This window comes from Crocodylus siamensis, chromosome 5 (genome assembly GCF_052110815.1).
Source record: "Crocodylus siamensis isolate JL-2025a chromosome 5, ASM5211081v1, whole genome shotgun sequence".
In the NCBI taxonomy this organism is placed as follows: Eukaryota; Metazoa; Chordata; order Crocodylia; family Crocodylidae; genus Crocodylus; species Crocodylus siamensis.
In genome coordinates this window covers 91,615,020-91,632,934 of record NC_143399.1, presented here as the reverse complement: position 1 = coordinate 91,632,934, position 17,915 = coordinate 91,615,020, and the positions used below count along the sequence as shown (strand labels likewise).

At 42.1% G+C, this 17,915-nt stretch overlaps 1 protein-coding gene across 4 annotated transcripts in view; it reads left to right on the top strand.

Moving 5' to 3' along the window:
* Positions 1 to 17,915, top strand: part of CTNND2 (catenin delta 2) — a 1,187,740-nt gene that overhangs the window by 973,663 nt on the left and 196,162 nt on the right. For all 4 annotated transcript variants that reach the window (XM_090049706.1, XM_090049708.1, XM_090049707.1 and 1 more), the window contains one exon: positions 8,419 to 8,602. In XM_090049706.1, the coding sequence (XP_089905832.1) occupies positions 8,419 to 8,602 (184 nt within the window). The remainder of the gene's footprint in view (positions 1 to 8,418; positions 8,603 to 17,915) is intronic.

Genomic DNA, 17,915 nt, shown 5'->3' with positions numbered 1-17,915 from the left:
CTCTGAAGTAAGAAATAATCACCATATTTACTCAAACGTAAGACAACCCTGAATATAAAATAACCCCCCAATCATTAGATTCTATATATGCAAATTTTTAAATTTGTTACAATTTTCCAGGTATAGAATCTAATTAGTGGACATTTCCTTTGAATTTGTCCCCCTTCCACTGTATAACAGGGAAAATAAATCTGCATATAGAAATAAGGGGCAAATTTGAAAAAAATTGACCTTGGAATAAATAAACCTATACTAATTTGGTTCATTCTGAATTCATGCATTTTATCTTTTTTGAAAATGCTAGAGGTTTTAGCACAGGTACTCCATAAACACACCACTAAACTGGATTTTTGTACCTACTTATATATAGTACAAACTATTTTTTTCCAAAAAAATATTTATTTCTAGATATAAATAAAAAAATATGCACACACCTTGACAAATCTGTCTCATGACTGATATAGTTCACTTGACAGTCCAAAACATTCTTTTACACCAGTCTCATTCCCATTACAATAGCTGCACTGTGCTCCCACATGCCCATGCATCCATGTGCCCATCACCATCACCTTTAACCATCATAGTCACACAAAGCACCATCTGATTACCCACTTTTCCCCCACCCCGCTTCCAAATTCCCTGTATGTTTCCCCAGTCCTTTATTCATCAATTCTCATCATCATCACTGTTCTCATTGTCGTCTTCTCCAGTAGGGGTCCCCCCTCTAAGCAGTCTGTGCTAGTGCTTCCTCTTCAATATTATCTCTGCCATCTCTTCCCCATCTCTTCAACTGTCTTTCTGTAGTACTCAGTCCCATTTTGGCACAGTCCTCGCTTGAGAGGTTCTTGTGTCTGTTTGTGAACAGGTTTCTGGTCTTCCACAGGACGTTCTTGAAGTAGGAGATGAACTGGTCAAAATGGACTGTCAGGGTTCCCTGCTGCTTGGTCGAGTAACTGAACAGCACTCCCTGTCTGGTCAGGGGCTTGCCCCTGTCACCATCAGGAAGAGTACGATTGCTGTCCTCCACGCTCCCTGAAGAAAAAGTAGTACCACAGGAGGTGATCAGTTGTTTCCACCTTCCACCAGCAGGTTTTCCTGTGGGAGTTTGGTGGGCCTCTCTGCCCCTTTCTGTTTTTCTATGTATGCATTGGGAGTGCCCAGTGGGCTACTTGCCAGTTCAAGTCTCTGTGCTGCTTCTGTAGGTCCTTGTGGAAGTTTTGCTCCAACGCACCTTGGCAGCTGTCACCAGATAGTAGGTCCATTGTCACCAATATGTCTCTTGTCTTTACCACCTCCTGTATCTTACAGTGGTTCATTTGGGTGACTGGTATCTAGCTGCACAGATCATATTTATTCCAGAAATGTTTCAGAACCTCATAGAACCATGGTGCCTCTGTGGTCCACAAGGTTGTGTTGAGTGGTGTGTATACCCACTAGCTTTGCTGTAAATGCCCTGAAAAGTATCTTACAAAGCAGGCTACTTTGGATTCTGTCCCTCTTGCCAGTTTGCAGATATGGCTCATTTACTTGGCCCAAGGGAACAGCAGGACATCTGACATTCCTTGGCCCCCAATCTGATTTATCTTGTACAGTATGGTCCTCACAACATTCTCCCATCTGGAGCCCCAGAAGGAGATGCATATCGTTCTTTAGATTCTATGGGTGACTTGCTCTGAGGGGGGTGGAAAGACCATTGCAGTGTGCAGAAGTACCAGTAGCAATACCACTGTCATGAGTACCACACACCCCCATGTTACCAGGTGACAGGATTTCCATAGTTCCAGTCTCTGTTTGACCTTGGCCTCAGTCATTGCCCATGTCTTCTGTCCAGTCAGCTCTGGGTCAAGTTCAACCCTGAGAATCTTTACTGTCTCACAGGGGACAGAGATCCCCAGGACCAACAGGTCCCCAAGTTTGCCCAATACTAGGAAGGTGCTTTTGCTCGCACTGGCAACCACCTGGGTATGTCATAACACTCTTTCACCTGACCACTTGTCGCATCATGTTTTGGTTTTTTTTGTAAAAATATATTTCTCTCTCTATATATGATTATATATACCTAAACCAATCCCGTTACAGAAAACCCATTCCCGTGCACCCACACACCCATACAAAGGCCCGCTGGCCACCTGTACCTGTTACCAAATCCGCAACTGCACGCAAAACACACAAAATACACACTCAGTCCTTTCTGGTCTCTCCGACCAGCCCTCTCTTCACTTCCACCCGTGCCCCGCTTCTGGGGTCAGGTACTCAGTTCACATGGTCTTTTGTCATTGTCACTTCAGGTTCCATTGGAGGATGTTTAAGTCATCCATGCATGACAGTCCAAAGCCAAAAGACTCAGGATTTATCCAATTCATTGGGCTGAGTCCCAACAATCAACAGCATTTCAAGTCCTGGTGACCACACAGCTCAGCACTGCACTGCTCAGTATCTGTGTGTACTCCAGATACCACCCAACCACCACCCCAACCCAAAAGATCTATGTACTGATTAGCCCAAACTCATGACTGGAATCAGATGTTCATGTCATAAGTCCTGGGATCCTCTGAAAATTTATAAGCAGATCAGGCAAAGGACAATCTGATCCAGCACTACCTCTTGGAGGGCAGGGCCATATTAATCATGTCCTAGGCTGAGAGAAGGGAGCAACAAAAGGATTCTGGGTAAACTACTTGAATCCCCATTTGGTGATGTTTGCCAAACCTTTAAGGCTGGTGAAGAAACAGGAATTATTGAAAATGGGAAAGAGAGCTGCAGTTTAGCTGTGGGAATGAAGAGGAAGTCAAAATACTCCGGGACCTCCCATTCTGTTCAGTCAGAGGGATGGACCAAGGTGGTCAAGGGCCTTAAGGCCCACTGCACCAAGGCCCCTGCCCCACCGGAGCTTAGCAACAGGTATGAACCTCTTGCAACCCCGCTGAGTTGCCAGCTCCCACAGGCAACACAGGCTCAACTGCACCTACTGCTCCCGCTCTGCCCAAGACAAAACGTAAAGTGTTTGTTGTGGGAGACTCCATCCTGAGGGGGACTGAAGGGGTAATCTGCCACCCCACCCCTTAGCCCAGGAAGTCTGCTGCTTCCCAGGGGCCCACATCCGTGACATTGAGGAGGAGATCCCTAAGCTCCTGCAGCCCACAGATCACTATCCTATGCTCCTTATTCATGTGGGCACCAATGACACAACTCGGAGTGCTCCCAACCGGGTCATGAGGTGCTACAGGGATTTGGGAGTGGAGCTAAAGGGTCTGGGGGTACAGGTGGTGTTCTCTTAGATTCTGCCAGTCTCAGGGTATGGGCTGAGGAGGGAGAGGAGGATCCAGGTAGTTAACCAAAGACTGTGGTGCTGGTGCCATCAGGAAGGCTTTGGCTTCCATGAGCACAGCCGGTTCTTTGGCAAGAGAGGCAGCGAGCTGCTGGGAAGAGGTGGTCTCCACCTCCCTCCACTGAGAAGGAGCCAGACTGGCTGGCATGCTCACTGGGCTTTAAACTAAGCCTGTTGGGGGATGGGGACTACTGCCACTGCTGGCCCGCTGAGCAACCATTGCAAAGCCAGCAGGCCACGTCACTTAAGCAAGTCCATCCCTGCCCTAGCCCTAGTACAATCTGTGGGCAAGGCAAGAGCCCCCAAGGGGACACTTGCCTGCCTGTACACAAATGCCAAGAGCTTGGGGAATAAGCAGCAGGAACTCGTCCTCCTGCTTAACACAAATAATTACAACATCATAGGGATAACGGAGACCTGGTGGGACTCCACCCATGACTGGACCATGGGTATAGATGGCTCTACCTTGTACAGGAGAGATTAAGTAGATAAAAGGGGTGAGGGTGTAGCTTTCTATGTTAAGGGAAGCTACACATCCCTGCAAGCTGATGTTGGCAACCATGGTGGATGACTGGAGACCCTCTGGGTTAAAATCCGTAGGGAACATGGCACAGGGGACACAACAGTGGGAGTCTACTACAGCCCTCCCACCCGAAGTCAAGAGCTTGACCAGTAGTTCACCAGGACATTGGCTGAGGCCGCATGCTTCAGGTCCATGGTTGTCATGGGAGACTTCAACTACCCAGACATCTTGTGGGAAGAGCACTTGTCTAAATCCAGGTGGTCGCAAAGCTTCCTCACCTGCATGGATGACTTCATTCTGACACAAGAGGTCTACGGGCCAAAGAGATAAAGCACTGCTCGACCTGGTACTGGCAACCAGGGATGACCTAATCAGCAACCTAATGATCGAAGGGAAGCTGGGTGACAGCAACCATGAGCTGATCACCTTCCCCATCTGCTGTGAAGCTGGCAAGTCAGTCAGCAACGCAGAAGTCCTTGACTTCAGGAAAGCTGACTTTGACAAGCTCAGGAGGCTTGTCAGTGTGGCCCTAAGGGACCATGACTCCAGGGGGAGGGGAGCTCAGGAAGAGTGGTTGCTCCTCCAGGGAGCGATCCTTAATGCACAAGCTAATTCTATTCCATTTTGGAGGAAAGGCAGCAAGAGGGCACAGCAGCCCCCCTGGCTCTCCAGGGATCTAGCAGACCTCCTGAGGCTAAAAAGAAAGGCCTACAAAGGATGGAGAATGGGATTCTCCTCCAAGGAGGAAGATTCTGCACTGGTCTGGTCCTGAAGGGAGCAAACCAGGAAAGCCAAGGCTGCAACTGAACTCCAACTAGCTTCGAGCATCAAGGACAATAAAAGTCCTTTCTCACATATGTGGGGAGCTGGAGGAAAAACAAGGGCAACACTGGACCCCTGCTGAACCAGATGGGACAACTGACAACTAACGCCCAGAAAAAAGCAAACCTATTAAATGGGTATTTTGCGTCAGTCTTTCATCAGTCCCATGGGATGCCCATGCCCAGTATGGGACAGGGAGGTCTGGGTGAGTGAGATCCCCTGCCCTCCATCAATGCTGACCTTGTGAAGGAACACCTTGAGAGGCTGGATACCTTCAAGTCAGCCGGCCCTGACAATCTGCACCCCAGGGTACTCAAGGAGCTGGAGAGCATCATAGCCCAGCCTCTGGCACGGATCTTTGAGAACTCCTGGTGCTCTGATGTAGTGCCCAAAGACTGGCAGAAGGCCAATGTGGTGCCGATCTTCAAGAAAGGGAGGAAAGTGAATCCGGCAAACTATAAGCCCATCAGCCTGACTTCTATCCTGGGGAAGGTCTTAGAAAAGTTTATTAAAGAGGCCATCCTTAATGGACTGGCCAACACCAACATCCTGAGGGATAGCCAGCGTGGGTTTGTTGTGGGTCGGTCTTGCTTCACCAATCTCATTTCCTTTTATGACAAGGTGAACTAGCACCTTGGACAAGGGAGAAGAGATTGCTGTCATATATCTTGACTTCAAAAAAGCCTTTGATCTGGTATTCCATAATCACTCTTGGTGAAACTGGCCAATTGTGGCCTTGGGTCCACCACGATCCGCTGGCAGGGAAATTGGCTCTGTGGTCCGACACAGAAGGTGGTAATTGACAGAAGTCAATCATCATGGTGCCTTGTGACCAGTGGGGTCCCCCAAGGCTTTGTCCTTGGACCCATATTGTTCAACATCTTCATTAATGATGTGAATATTGGAGTCAGAAGTGGACTGGCCAAGTTTGCCAGTGACACCAAACTTTGGGGCAAAGCATCCACACCTTAAGACAGCAGGCCGATCCAGGCTGACCTGGACAGGCTCAGCAAATGGGCAGATGAGAACCTGATGGTGTTTAACACTGAAATATGCAAGGTTCTCCACCTTGGGAAGAAAAACCTGCAGCATCCTTTTAGGCTCAGCAGTGCTACATTGGCTAACACTACAGAAGAAGGATACTGGGGGGTCATCATTGACCAGAGGATGAACATGAGCCTGCAATGCGATGCTGCAGCTAGTAAAGCAAGCAAAATGCTGGCTTGCATCCATAGATGCTTCTCAAGCAAATCCCAGGACATCATTCTCTCCTTGTACTTGGCCTTGGTGAGGCCGCAGCTGGAGTACTGCGTCCAGTTTTGGGCTCCACAATTCAAAAAGGATGTGGAGAAGCTTGAGAGAGTCCAGAGGAGAGCCACGCACATGATCAGAGGTCAGGAAAACAGACCTTACGATGACAGGCTAAGAGCTATGGGGCTCTTTAGCCTGGAAAAGCGCAGGCTCAGGGGTGATTTGATGGCCACCTATAAGTTCATCAGGGGTGACCATCAGTATGTGGGGGAATGTTTGTTCAGCAGAGTGCCCCAAGAGATGACGAGGTCGAACAGTTATAAACTACTGCAAGACCATTTCAGGCTGGACTTAATGAAGAATTTCTTTACTGTCCGAGCCCCCAGGGTCTGGAATAGCCTGCCATTGTAGGTGGTTCAAGCACCTACATTGAATACCTTCAGGAGTAAATTGGATGCTTATCTTGCTGGGATCCTGTGACCCCAGCTGACTTCCTTTCCTTCGGGCAGGGGGCTGGACTTGGTCTTCCAAGGTCCCTTCCAGCCCTAATGTCTATAAAATCTATATTCAATGTAGTTAGTTGGTCACCATGATTTGAAAAGGAATGGGTGCTGAGGGAGACTGAACATAATGGACACTGCCATATACCTTATTCAGATGGGCTATATTAGTCTGTTCTATGGGCCGTGTGGTTTATAGTTGCATTCAGTGTTGGCTGTATTTAATCAATGTCATAGTTAGCTTCTATGGTTGCGTACATGCTACTTTTGGCTGCAATTTAATGATAGACTGTATTTAATGAGGTTTCCTTGTATACAAATGCAAGACAATGAACTTTTCCCCCCACACTGACTGGGGGAACCTGTCTTTTTTTCAAATAAATACAGTATTGTGTGACAAAATAGGGATGATATTCATTCTTCTGCTTTTTCAAATCTCTAGCTCTTTAACTGACAGCTGATGAGTGATTATGTGTGTTGCATATAAGCATTAATTCAGTCAGTTTATGTTATTGATGCAATTAGCAAAATGACCAATATTAAATAATATGTAATTGGGTAATAACAAATATATGCAATTGAATACATGAATTAAAATCCCCGTAGAAGAAATTAAGCTTAAATAATCTATAAAAACACTGCTATACATTATTGATTTGTATTTACTGGAATGCTCCTTCATGTCTTAGAGGATTAGAGAACCCCATAGTAACTATTTCTTTACAAACCATCATATCTTTTGTCATAGTTAGTTTTGTAAATGAGTAATTTACAATCTGCAACTGATTTTCTTTCCTGCCTGGTTTTATTTCTGTGTTTAGGTAAGGCAAATAAAAAGGTTTGTTTTTAGTTGTATTAACTTTATATGCTAAAATGCAAGAGTCTTTCTGTTTATGTCATCATTATAACTCTGCCCGGGAAGTTTTCTTATAATTTGTCTTTTGTGACTTATGAATCTTAGTAGAAAGTTTCACTTCCCAAAAAATTGTCATGTGAGGGTTGCATCATTAACCTTGTGATTTGTGAGTAAGCATTTTAATGCTTTGTAATTTTATTAATTAACATATAAAATTATATTGAACTATATATATATATTAGTAAAAATAGTTATATTCCAACCTTGCATCATTGTCATCAGGATTTACCATCTACTCACATGCCTTGTTCCATAATGATAATGGAGTTAAAAAAAGATAATTGACCAGTTTAAAATAAATAAGTTGCAGAATTTTGCAAGACTGTTTATGCGTTGTTAAAAGGTCATTTTGATAGAGCATTAGCCTGGGCATTCAAGGCACAATACAGCCTCAGAAGAATTAAATGTATTATTCAGTCCCTGTAGTTATCATTGTATGGCACATTATTGTTTATCAGGAATCTGCTTTCTACTATTGACTTTTATTTTGGATTTTTTAAAAAGTAGTAGTGATGAGAGCCTAGATCAGTGGTTCTGAACCTTTTTCAGTTGACGTACCCCTGGGTCTCAGAGTGAGACTTCATGTACCCCCCTGTCAATGGGAAATTAATTTTTTAGGCCCTTCAGTCTGTGTCAGACAATCTGTGAAATATATCTCACATATCCCCTGATGAGGTTTCACGTACCCCCTGGGGGTACATGCACCCCTGGTTCAGAGCCACTGGACTAGATCCTCAAAGGCATCTAAATTCTGAACACCCCCTGATTTCAGTAGGAGTTAAACACCTAAAATAGCTTTGAGGAGGAGGTCCTGAATGACAGTCTGTTGCCTAGCTTGCAGGCTTACCACTGGGAGACTTTAGGACAGTTGTGGCTACTCCTTTTATTTTTAAAGGAAAGTGGAAATGATCCCATCTTAGTGGGATAGTTTTCTGTCATCAGTGACCCTTTTATTTACACAGTTAAGTCCTTGACAGAAACAGTTTGATTATTTTTCTTAGTACTGCTCATAATTTTTTATAAAAATTCTTTATCTTAATCCCCAAAGCGCTAATGGGTAGTCATTTACTTCTCATAGGAGTTCTTTGGAATCTCTCCTCTTGTGATGCACTGAAAATGCCAATCATCCAGGATGCCCTTGCAGTGTTGACCAATGCAGTGATCATCCCTCACTCTGGATGGGAAAACTCACCGCTTCAGGATGATCATAAAATACAGCTTCATTCATCACAGGTGCTGCGTAATGCCACTGGGTGCCTAAGGTAAGTCTGGCAAAACATTTGTTTTGACTTGATCCCACTTCCATTGTCTTCCCCAACCCCAATCTATACTAAACTTGGTTGGCATTTCAGCAAGGTGACTTTTCAAGTTCTAGCCTTTAAAATGTGAAAACCATTCAGAAACCAAGTGTCAGGTCATTTGTGAACAATCTCTAAAAGTGTGTTTTGTTTTGTTTTGTTAAGAGTTTTAGACCAATCCCATAACTAAAACACATTACAGATGTTTTTTTTCTTCTTGTAAAATGTCCTGTTTTTCCAATTGCTTAAATGGTGTCAATGTGTTCTCATTATCACATCCAATTTAATTAGTGTACAAAGTAACGCATATGCCTAGGAATGTTATAATGCCTTATGGGTTCCAAATGCTATTGCTGTGGTATGATAAATTTGTAAAGCATGTTTTTTCATGCTGGAGAGAGATGGAAAAAAAGAAATATAGCAATAGAGCAACCCATGTAACTTTGTGCAACCCAAATATCTAAACAAATTGTAATCAACTTGGTGCATCTTTTCCTAATTATGAATGTGATATAGTGAAAAAGGTAACAAAATTGAGAGGTATTTCTGTCCTGACAAATTACTGCCAAGTCTGTCAGTGTCCTGAATTCTATCTTCGGTTGTTGCAGTGTTTTGCTCTAACACTTTGGGCAGATTTCATAAACTCTTGTTGGTATCAGTTTCTCCCTCTATAAATGAGAATGCATTTATATACTTCACAAGTTTGTTATGAAAATTGGTTTAATGTTTTTGAGAAACTTTGAAGAGACTGCATGTTCTAAGATCAGTATTTGTTGTTATTATTGTAATTGGCAGTGTGTCGTGTCCAAAGAAGAAATTAATTGGATAGGTCTGAAGAGAATTGATCTGTGGTTAGGGATGCAGAGAAGGGGGGGAATGCAGGCTTGTCCATGGTATTCTTTTCCCTTCTTCCTCAGTGAATTGTCATCTTTCTGAACAGTGTAAGCAGTTCTGAGAGAAAGTAAGAGCTGATAATTGACTGCTGCTAGTATGGCATTGGAGGAAGACACAGTTGAAAAAGAAATATTTGAATATTGCTAATATACTGATCAGGTTTGTGAGCTAAAAATGTTGGCATATTCATAGACACCTCTAAGCATTTTGGGATGCCTTAAAGGAAGCAAGTTTTTGTAGGTTAGCTGATTCTGATTCTGAAAGCAGCTTGGTGTTCTAATTTTGACGTATGGCATGTTTTGTTTATGGCACTAGGAAATCACAGCCCACTGGAAATATGTGAATCCTAGTATGAGAGAAATACCCTATAATACCCATGCTGGCTGGAGATTATGGGACTGGATTCTGGGTACCAGCTGTGATCTGTAGCCACTTCCTGTAAGGACATTGATGGTAGCTCTGCTTGATATTCCTAGGTTCCTATGACTCCCCCTTGGAATTCAGGATGGCCCTACAGGTACCCTACCTCAACTTCCCTCTAAATACACACCCAGAGTCTTTAAAACAATATTCCTCCTCTCATTTGGCCTGGAGTTAATAATGTGTCCCCTAAAAGTTTCCCTTTTACATCTGAGGTTTCTCAATCCATTGTTTCTTACATTTGTCTTCTAACCTTGGCCTCTGTATTCTGTGAGCTTTAGCCTCTATTCTGGGGTTTTCACAGCACTTCTTCAGGGGGCTTTGTCTCCAGCCCTGGCCAATAGATTTTTCTCACAAAAGTTAGGGTGATCACATAGCTCTCCTTCCCAACAGTTCTCAGACAGTGCTTGCAGCTTCTTTTTGATTAACTCCAAAGTAATCTAAATGCCCCCCTTCCATTCCCTCCCTCCTTCCTGCATCCTGCAGCTCTACAATGCTCCTGGTCCTGGGCCCTTAAAGAACAATGACCTGAGATTCCAGTTTCTTCTTCCTCCCAGGTATTGAGTGTTTCTCGTGACCACCTTCTGTCTCAGGTATTTCTTCAGCATTCATTCATCTCCCCCAGACATAGGTAAGAGGCTAACTGCCCTCAAAAACTACCTTTTTGGTTTTTTAAAACACCAGTATACTGTTATTCCTTTTGATTTTTTTTTTAATCAACTAATGGGATGTCTCAGAGAAGTCTGCATAGATGCTATTGTAGAAGCATGGAGCATTCAGAAAGGACGGATGCTATCCAGAGCAGCAAGAACTTCTCCTTTTACATTTCATAACTGTGGCCAACCTGTTGTGCTGAAGAGCATTACATTTTATGTGACTAAAGAGAAAAGATCCCACTAGCCATTTGATGTATCTTAGAATGCTGGGTGCCTAGGAATTATTGGTACAGTCCTGATGAACATTTTATAAATAGGTAGTTTTAAAATTAAAATTACAGATCTCTGTAAGTACATCTGAAAGAGCTGCTGGATTCATGCTTCCCAAGCACCCCCTTCTCTCTCAGCATTGTGTGAGATAGCAGTAAGCAGGATGCAGCAGAATGTCTGGGACAAAAATACCAGAAAGCTTTGGTCTTTACAAGAACTGACAGTGTATAGAACCCCCTGGGGAGTTTAAAAGGTTTGTTGTACTGCCTTTTAAATGCTCCCACTCTACTCCAAAGGTCACCAGTGCTTCTTCCTATCTGTGACTAGATACACATACTCTGTATCCCGTGTGTCAGATGGTGCACATTTGAGATGACCTGTAAGTCTTTCTAGGAAGGGTAGATTAAATTCCTTAAAAGAAGGAGATATGCTGCACTTCCAGGCTGAACCTGTTATTCTAATCATTTACGTCCATTTGATTACAAACATGGATCATTATGGAAAACATGCCATCTTTTTCTTTGGGATCATCAGCTTGTTATTAGAGAAGACAATTTTCTGCTTCCTTATCTTTAACTTTCCATTTTCGCCTTTGCTTTGAGTCCCTTGGTTTGCTTAATAGGACAATTCTGGCACCTTGCACCAGTTGCTATGAGTTGCATAAATATTTGCAATAAGGATGAATTGTTTGTTAGGAAAATATTTTTATGCCTGCTTTCTTCTTTTTAAACAGTTGTTTTGAATATTTCATGTAGACCCTTGATCATTGTGTGCTTACACTATGGAAGGTTTAATGCTAGGTAACGTTCTATGTAAGTGTGGTGTGGTGTTTTTTGTTAATATTTTAGAGTGTTTGGGGGCAGTTGCTTGCTTGCTTGCTTGTTTTATGATGAACTGACATTTGAAAGGCTTAAATAAATAGGTACATAAAAAAGTTATAATGAAATCATTGTCTAGATACTATACTTACTGGTAACCAGCCATGCATATTGTAACAGTGGTTGCCAGATCTTTGGGGGGCTTTTTGTTTTGTTTTTCCATGCATCATATGAATAATTTCTCTTTCTACTTTTCTTCCCCTTGCTTATTTTCCCATACGGTTTTTTTACTTGATTTTCTTCTTTACGGAGGACATAGTACTAACTTAGTAAAGAAATGATACTCTTATACCCCTTATTTATGACTTAGTTTATAAGGGTGCCTATACACTTGCTCAATGGTAAGAGGGAGCATTTTAATTAAATTAGTTTCCAGAGAGCTGCTCTAATTAAAATGCTGCAGCATCACATATATTAAGCCCCTGTTTAAAACTGGCTGTGGGACGCTTTAACTAAAGCTCATTCAATGAGCTTTAGTTAAAGTGCTCCAGTGGCCATTTTTAAACCCACAGGGTGCATCTAGATGAGTGCAGTTGTGTGGTATGTGGCACTACAAGCATGCTTGCAGCACAACATACCGCAAGTGCAGTGTTCTCTGTGCTGCAAGGGCATGCTGCCCAAGCATGCACTGCTCCATTTTTTTTCCCCATGTTTTTTTGACCCCTGGATGTTCAGGGGTCACAAAAAACCACAGAGGAAAAACGAGCAGTGCACGCTGTGGCAGTATGTGCTGCTAAGAAGTAGAGCTGGGCTGCTCGGAGCCATACTGTGGCTGCCAGCCAGGCTCCACCCAGCAGGATCACCATGGCTGCAGCTCTGGGAGGCTTCCAGGATGCCAAGTAAGGCTGCTGGGCCAGCACAGTGCTAGCCCCAGTCTCTCCTATGCCACCCAGGGCAACTTGCCATGCACTAAAGCTCATGTGGCACGAGTGTTCCCCAGGGACAAGAAGCAGTGGCAGAAGGTGCACCGCCTCTACTTGTCCCCAGGGAACTAAACGTCCATGTTCATGTGGACACTCCCACAGGGGCTTATATATGTGATGCTGCAGTGATACTAGTGTTCTAATTAGAATGCAGAGCAGATTCAACTAATTATTACGGATCAATTAGGACGCATTGGAGCACATGTATAGGCACCCTAGGGTTTTAGCCTGCCCTGCCTTCTGCATCACTTAAATTAACATGGGTAACAACCTCTCTTTGCTTATTTATTGGCAACTTATTAAGCATTTAAAAATTATTCTGAGCCCAGTCCTGGAGCTTTCTCTCACACAAGTAGTTCACATAAGTCATTGCGGGCAACTTTACACATGCTCCAGGGGTGAGGGGAGGGGCTGCTTTAATTAAAGCAGCTCCAAGAGCCACTCTATATAAAGCACCCACAGTGTCTCACGTATTCAGTGTCCCACGCTTCAAAATAGTGGTGGGGGCACTTTAACTAAAGCTCCATCACCATTATTTTGAAGTGTAGAGGTGCTGACTATACGAGACATGGAGGCTGCTAGAGCATGCTAATTAATTGATTAGCTGAGTCTGCTCCAATGCATCCCTGCATATCTACAGGCCCCCAGTGTGAACAAGAGCTTCAGAGTCAAGTCTTATTTTGGTATACTGTTTTTATTTCCCACTGTACTGAGAGGTGGTCATTTACAATCTGTACCACTGTATGCTTTTGTTACTTGGGGAAAAAATGCTGGTATTTCTCTTCTAGTTCCATGCTATTTCATGTCATATAACTTGGGTAGTTTTAAAACTGAGAGCATTAAAAGCTGGAAATGCCAAATTGCATGCCCATCACTCCCGATTCCAATAGAGGCATTCATCTTTTATAATACTGTAGACTCTCGGATATGACATGCCTCACTGTAACACCCAATTAATTTGTCTTCCTACTGTGATGCCAGCAGCTTAGCCCACAAGCTCTGTGAAACATTATTGCTTTCATATTCACACGGATGTGAAACCCTGGACCTTTGTTTTATGTTTTTTTATTCCATTTGAATTACTGTAGTGAAGTGCAAAAAAGTCCAAACAAAATTTGTGAGCTGTGGCAATTTTCAGGAGTTATATATGATTCTTTTGAACTATAAAGCCACTAATATGAAATGTAAACACATTGCATCATCATACATGTGACTATCATGGTTTGTACACAAAAACCGGTCTTTGAAGTATTATGTTCATCCAGAAACTGCAAAAAAACCCAGAAAGACCAAACCTCAGTTTGAATTTTGAGGAAAGGTCTGTGATCTTAAAATTTTCTCACACCTGAAGTTTGCAAGTTTGCTTTCTGTGTGTGCAATCAAAACTAACAAAAGTGTATGCAGTAATATACCAATGGTGTAGGTTTTTTTACATCCTTAGTGTACTCGTTATACTTCACAGATCCTTAAGCTCTTGTTTACACTTCCTTTTTTTGTTTTGTTTAGTTTTTGTTTCACTTGATTTTCCATTATATATTTTTCCTGAAATTTCACAAGTTATTAAAGCATCAATTTCTTTTCTTTTCTTTTAAAAAAATAATCTAACTTAAAAAATTGGAAGATAGTAGTAGCTCAAGTAGTTATCCATCATAGGGCACTACATATTCTGTGGCTTTCAAATTAGTCACAAAAAGTGTGCCAGAAAATTTAATTTCAGTTTTTAAAAATACATATAGCTCTCACATTCGAAAATGAAATACATTAAAAAATGAACATCATGTAAATGGATTCAATACTTTATTTTCCAGCTGAATTTACCAAGTCTAAATTAATAGCTCTGAGTGACTTGACCTTATCTTAGTTACCTGTGGACTTATTTCATAGCATCTGACTAATCAAGCTGTTGCTTCGAAAACTTATGCCTCTGAATTAGTCTATAAGGTGCCCCTCTGCCCTGCCCTCTGTGTGATTTCAGACTAACACTGAACATTTTAGCAGACATACCCACTTAATCTACTTTTCCCACAAGCTTTAACATTGTGCACATAATTCCAGGGTTTAGTGCCCCCTATAAAAATTCCCATGCTGAAGGTGACACTGAGAGATATTAGAAAAGCATACAAAATTAGGGTTGGAAGGGACCTCAGGAGGTCATCTAATCCAACCCTCTAGATGTGGAAACTATGGAAAGAGCATAAAATAAATAACCCAGTGGGGCTATTATTCATCACTTTAACTCCCTAAGAAACTTCCATTTTAATTCAGATGAAGATGCCATGGCATTTATAGTCTGCCACACCTGGCTGGCACAGAACTCGGGGATTTGTCTCTCTCAGATATTACATGGTCCGTTCATCATACAAGACCCATTAAGAAAAGAATGAAATAGGAATAGCATCATTTCACTGGCTGTCTAGGACATTCCCACTTTCCTCCCAGGAGGAAAAATTTCTCTCTGGCATAACCATGGTACACTGCAGTGAATCCCCTGGGATGACGTGGAACTTTCTGAAATGCCGTATGCGTTCCTGTCTTTACAAGATCGGGGTTCTCCTCAGGATAATTGACAGTCAGCTATTGAGGGACAGTTTTTAAAGGGTCCGTAGCCTAAATGCTCTGGACTTTAACATATGTAGTTTTCAGAGCTGGAGCAGATTGGGCCAGTGGGCAAAACTCCCATTAACTACAGTGGGGTCAGGATTTGTTCCCAGGTTTTTGGACCAACTGTGAAAAATCTCTTTTAGCCAGGAGCTAATGGGAAGGAGAAGTTTGCTCTGGCCACTTCTATGTGTCCAGCTGGCAAGAGCGATGGAACTAGATTAAGGAACTGTAAAGAGCGGAGGCAGGATTACTCATTTATATATGAAGCTCTGCAAATCCCCACCAAGGAGGGTTTTTTTCTATGCACTCTTCTGCAGTTCCTAATTGTCCTGGGGTTAGGCAGGCCTGCTATGAGGATTTTGAGATTACCACAACATTTTTTTAAAATGCTAAATATATTTCAGCCCTTAAACCAATATAGTTTATGCAAGTTAAATCCAGGCAACAGTCAAATCAGCAGCTTTACTGCTAATTCTGTGATTAAATTTTCCTTACAAACTAGAATAAAAAACACAGAAAAAAAGTTAATTCCTTGTTTCAGCCTCATGTAGTGCCAGTACTGAGGAGACTATTTGATTTTCCTATCCTTTGTATTTTATTCCATTGATTCTAGGGGAAAAGCCACTTTTCCAAAACAAGATTGTGTTACATATAAATAAAACACATCAGTATTTCTAAGCAAGTTCTATTCATGACCAAGTGCTGTCTGGTGACCTTAAAATGTTCAGTCAAGCAGAATGAATTAAAACTTTTTAAGGGAAATTTTCAGTTCGTTCCTTACCTTCTTAGGAATGTGCTCTCCATATCTGATTTGCCTGGTAAAGTGTTTTTCCTGAGAACAGCCACAGTCTTTAAGGCTTGAACTAGCTCCAACTGGGTACATTTAGGTAGGTCTCACTTCATATGTTTAATACAAGGCACAAGGCATAGACTTTTCTCCTTTTCAAGATGTCTCTCACTCAGTTTACTTTCTTTTTGAAAGTAAAGATGTCAGTTTTTCAATTACATTGTCTAGTTGGAAGATACAACACACATTAATATTTGACAGCCAAGGAATAATCTTAATAGTTGGATCCTTTTACTTGTTCCTCCCCTTTATAGTGTGAGGCAAGCAATGTGGTAACCACCAGGTATGGAAGGGTGTGGGAACTAACAGCCATTTTCTGTCATTGGGAAAGAATTAAGCCCTTTGTGTAGGAAACAGTTTACTTTTGGAAGAAGCCAGAAGAAAATACCAGTCTAAGAAAAAATCCAAACCATTTCATAAACTGATAAAACCACAATGATTCTGTCACAATTGAACATAAAGTTTGAGAGACAATTGTATACTAGATATAGGAGATGGTGTTTTTTTGTGAATTCTGTGATCATTCATAATGTAGCTGAGATAAAATCTAGCACAGTAATTGAGGAGGGGAACCTTATTTGAATAAATTAGTGTCCTGATTAGTATTAGGAAAATTTTATTCAGAAGGTACACAGGGGAAAACTACCAACAGAATTAAATCTGTAGATGTGTCAAATATTTAAGTATTCTTCTTTTTTTCTTGTTTTTTATGAGCACAGTTTCTCTAACTTTACATATTCACACTGAACAAATGTGTGAGATTTAAACTGGGGCACATTCTATTTATTGCACATTGGCAGCCACAATGCTGCAGTTAAACTACAAGATTAACCCTAAGAATCCTAAACAGCTGTAAATTCACTCTGGTTTAAGCTTATCAAAATCTCAGCCAGAAAGCTTATTTGAAAACAGATCAGCTGTTAATGTATGACTTTAGGTTAATGCAAGAAAATTGAACTTTATAGTCCCAGGATCATTTTATCCTCTGAGACCTAGAAAATGTGTTTCCATTCAACAGCGTGACTCCCTGTTTCTATCAATGTGACAAATAACGGAAACTGGATCACTACATCAGGATCTGGCCTTAGATGCAACATAGACTATGGCTAGGAACAGACTGACTTTTATTAGTAAATGTTTAGGATTGGGAATCCAGAAAAAAGATGACAAAGCTGATAGGGAAATACAGAGTACCTGAGCAAGGGACTAACAATAGAAGGATGGGGGTGAGGAGGTGAACACAACTAGGTTACAGGAGATACACTATTGCACAGAAACCGGATTAAGTAATCAGAAACTGTTTTAAACCTGTAACAGAACAGATGTTCAGTGCAAATAAAACAGTTTCAAAATGGCGGAATTTGTATAGCATCCAAAGCATTATGCACTATACAAATAAGTGGAGAGGCATGCTTTGCCTGAACCTCTAAATAGACAGCAGACAGATAGGGAGATAGGTTGCAGTGAAAGCAAATGACTGAGCATAACTGGTGTTCAGCATGCACCTGATTTATTTCCTAGTCTTTCTTCTGTGTTTCACTGTCAAGGGTCACCTATGGCAAAACTTTTTGAATAAATTACTGAAGCTGCAGTTCTCTTCTGCATTAGGAATGATATCTCCCTGGAAATCAGGTCCACATCTGATGGAACAGCCATCGCTGGGTAATCAGTGATCTGACAGAATTGAATCCTTCCTCTTGTGGGGGAGTCAGACACTTTGGTAAGCAGCTAGCGTTGACTTTAGTCCAGAGCTGCTGGGCCTTCCTGCTTGTCTGTTCTATAGCTCCC